This window comes from Oncorhynchus kisutch, linkage group LG14, assembly GCF_002021735.2.
Source record: "Oncorhynchus kisutch isolate 150728-3 linkage group LG14, Okis_V2, whole genome shotgun sequence".
Taxonomy (NCBI): Eukaryota; Metazoa; Chordata; class Actinopteri; order Salmoniformes; family Salmonidae; genus Oncorhynchus; species Oncorhynchus kisutch.
This window is the reverse complement of record NC_034187.2, coordinates 88737204-88739703: the sequence shown is the minus strand read 5'-3', so window position 1 is coordinate 88739703 and position 2500 is coordinate 88737204. Positions and strand designations below refer to the sequence as shown.

Sequence of the window (2500 nt, the reverse complement as noted above, 5' to 3'; positions counted from 1 at the left end):
TCACCACACTACTATATCACTATACTACTATATCACCACACTACTATATCACAAAATCACTATACTACTATATCACCACACTACTATATCACTATACTACTATATCACCACACTACTACATCACTATACTACGATATCACTGCACTACTATGCTACTATATCACCACACTGCTATATCACTATACTACTATATCGCCACACTACTATATCACTATACTACTATATCACTGCACTACTATATCACTATACTACTATATCACTGCACTACTATATCACTCTACTACTATATCACCACACTACTATATCACTATACTACTATATCACCACACTACTATATCACCACACTACTATATCACTATACTACTATATCACCACGCTACTATATCACCACACTACTATATCACTATAGTACTATATCACCACGCTACTATATCACCACACTACTATATCACTATACTACTATATCACAATATCACCACACTACTATATCACAATATCACTATACTACTATATCACCACACTACTATATTACTATACTACTATATCACCACACTACTATATCACTATACTACTATATCACCATACTACTATATCACTACACTACTATATCACTCTACTACTATATCACTACACTACTATATTACTATACTACTATATCACCACACTACTATATCACTATACTACTATATCACCATACTACTACAACACCATATATGGTCTTCAATACCACTGCAAGCCTATGGAAGCCTTTTGTGGCAGCCAAATCCACACACTGCAGGGCTCCCTCTTTGAGCCTCTTTAAAGACTCTTGGGACATGTTAACACAGCACCAAACCCAAGGGAATGTCGATACTCTGAATACAATAGCAGATTTAACGCAGGCCTAGTGTAAATGTATGTTCCCCACCCCGTGTCCCAGGAGCACTGTGGACCCCAAACAGATGCTGCTGTCGTGGGAACAGGGAAGTCCTGTGATGGAGGCTGGATCTTCTGCTACAGACACCACCAGCCTGGAGAACCAAGGTGAGAATCTCCACGGTTACCTCCCAGAACACACCACAAGCCCTGGATCTGGCTCAGGCTGCCCAAAGTAACCCCTGAGTAAGGCGGCTCTAGCCTGATCCCAGGTTTGTTTGTGCTGTCTCAAAACAATCCAATCCATAGCATCGTGGGATTATGAGTTCTTCTCTCTCTGTGTGTTAGACAACACCAGTGTGAGCAGCCTGAGTAACCCTGGTCCTGCTGCCCCACCCACCAAGAGGATCGCCTTCCTGTTTGACTCCACCCTCACCGCCTTCCTCATGATGGGGAACCTCTCTCCGGTACGTACCCTAACCTCTGACCCCTAACCCGTGACAATATTATAGTGTTATTATAGATACTATGTTAGTAGATTATAATATGATCAAATCAAAGTTTATTTGTCACGTGCGCCGAATACAACTGGTGTAGACCTTACAGTAAAATGCTGAATACAACTGGTGTAGACCTTACAGTAAAATGCCGAATACAACTGGTGTAGACCTTACAGTAAAATGCCGAATACAACTGGTGTAGACCTTACAGTAAAATGCTGAATACAACTGGTGTAGACCTTACAGTAAAATGCTGAATACAACTGGTGTAGACCTTACAGTAAAATGCTTCCAGGCCCTAACCAACAGTGCAATTTTTAAGTAAAAAAATAGGTATTAGGTGAACAATAGGTAAGTAAAGAAATAAAAACAACAGACAGTGAAGACAGTGAAAATAACAGTAGTGAGGCTATATACAGTAGAGAGGCTATATACAGTAGAGAGGTTATATACAGTAGAGGGGCTATATACAGTAGGGGCTATATACAGTAGAGGGGCTATATACAGTAGAGGGGCTATATACAGTAGAGGGGCTATATACAGTAGAGGGGCTATATACAGTAGAGGGGCTATATACAGTAGAGGGGCTATATACAGTAGAGGGGCTATATAGAGTAGAGGGGCTATATAGAGTAGAGGGGCTATATAGAGTAGAGGGGCTATATAGAGTAGAGGGGCTATATAGAGTAGAGGGGCTATATAGAGTAGAGGGGCTATATAGAGTAGAGGGGCTATATAGAGTAGAGGGGCTATGTACAGGTGGTACCGGTACAGAGTCAATGTGCGGGGGCACAGGGATTAAACTAATCATGTAAACTTTAATTAACTAGGAAGTCGGGGCACCATGGGAAAATGTTTATGGAGTCTCTATTTCCCGAATCGACACTTCAGATATCTTCAAATCTTATCAAAATAGTCACTTATTAATGAATTATTATTGCCTCATCTGTTCTCATTACTGAATGTCGCAAACCTTTGTAAATCTGCAAGAACCCTAGTCTAAATCATGAATGGTCATGTAGCCAACACTACAGCCAACACTACAGCTGTCTGGTCTCCGTGGCCTATATAGCTGTAGTTCTTAACCATTTCTAGTCATGTCAAAATCAAATCAAATCAAATCAAATCAAATTCATTTGTCACAT

General features: G+C 40.4%; 1 protein-coding gene across 3 annotated transcripts in view; it reads left to right on the top strand.

Moving 5' to 3' along the window:
- fam91a1 (family with sequence similarity 91 member A1) overlaps nt 1–2500 on the top strand; it is a 112545-nt gene that overhangs the window by 44197 nt on the left and 65848 nt on the right. For all 3 annotated transcript variants that reach the window (XM_031789146.1, XM_031789145.1, XM_031789144.1), the window contains 2 exons: nt 920–1023; nt 1204–1322. In XM_031789146.1, the coding sequence (XP_031645006.1) occupies nt 920–1023; nt 1204–1322 (223 nt within the window). The remainder of the gene's footprint in view (nt 1–919; nt 1024–1203; nt 1323–2500) is intronic.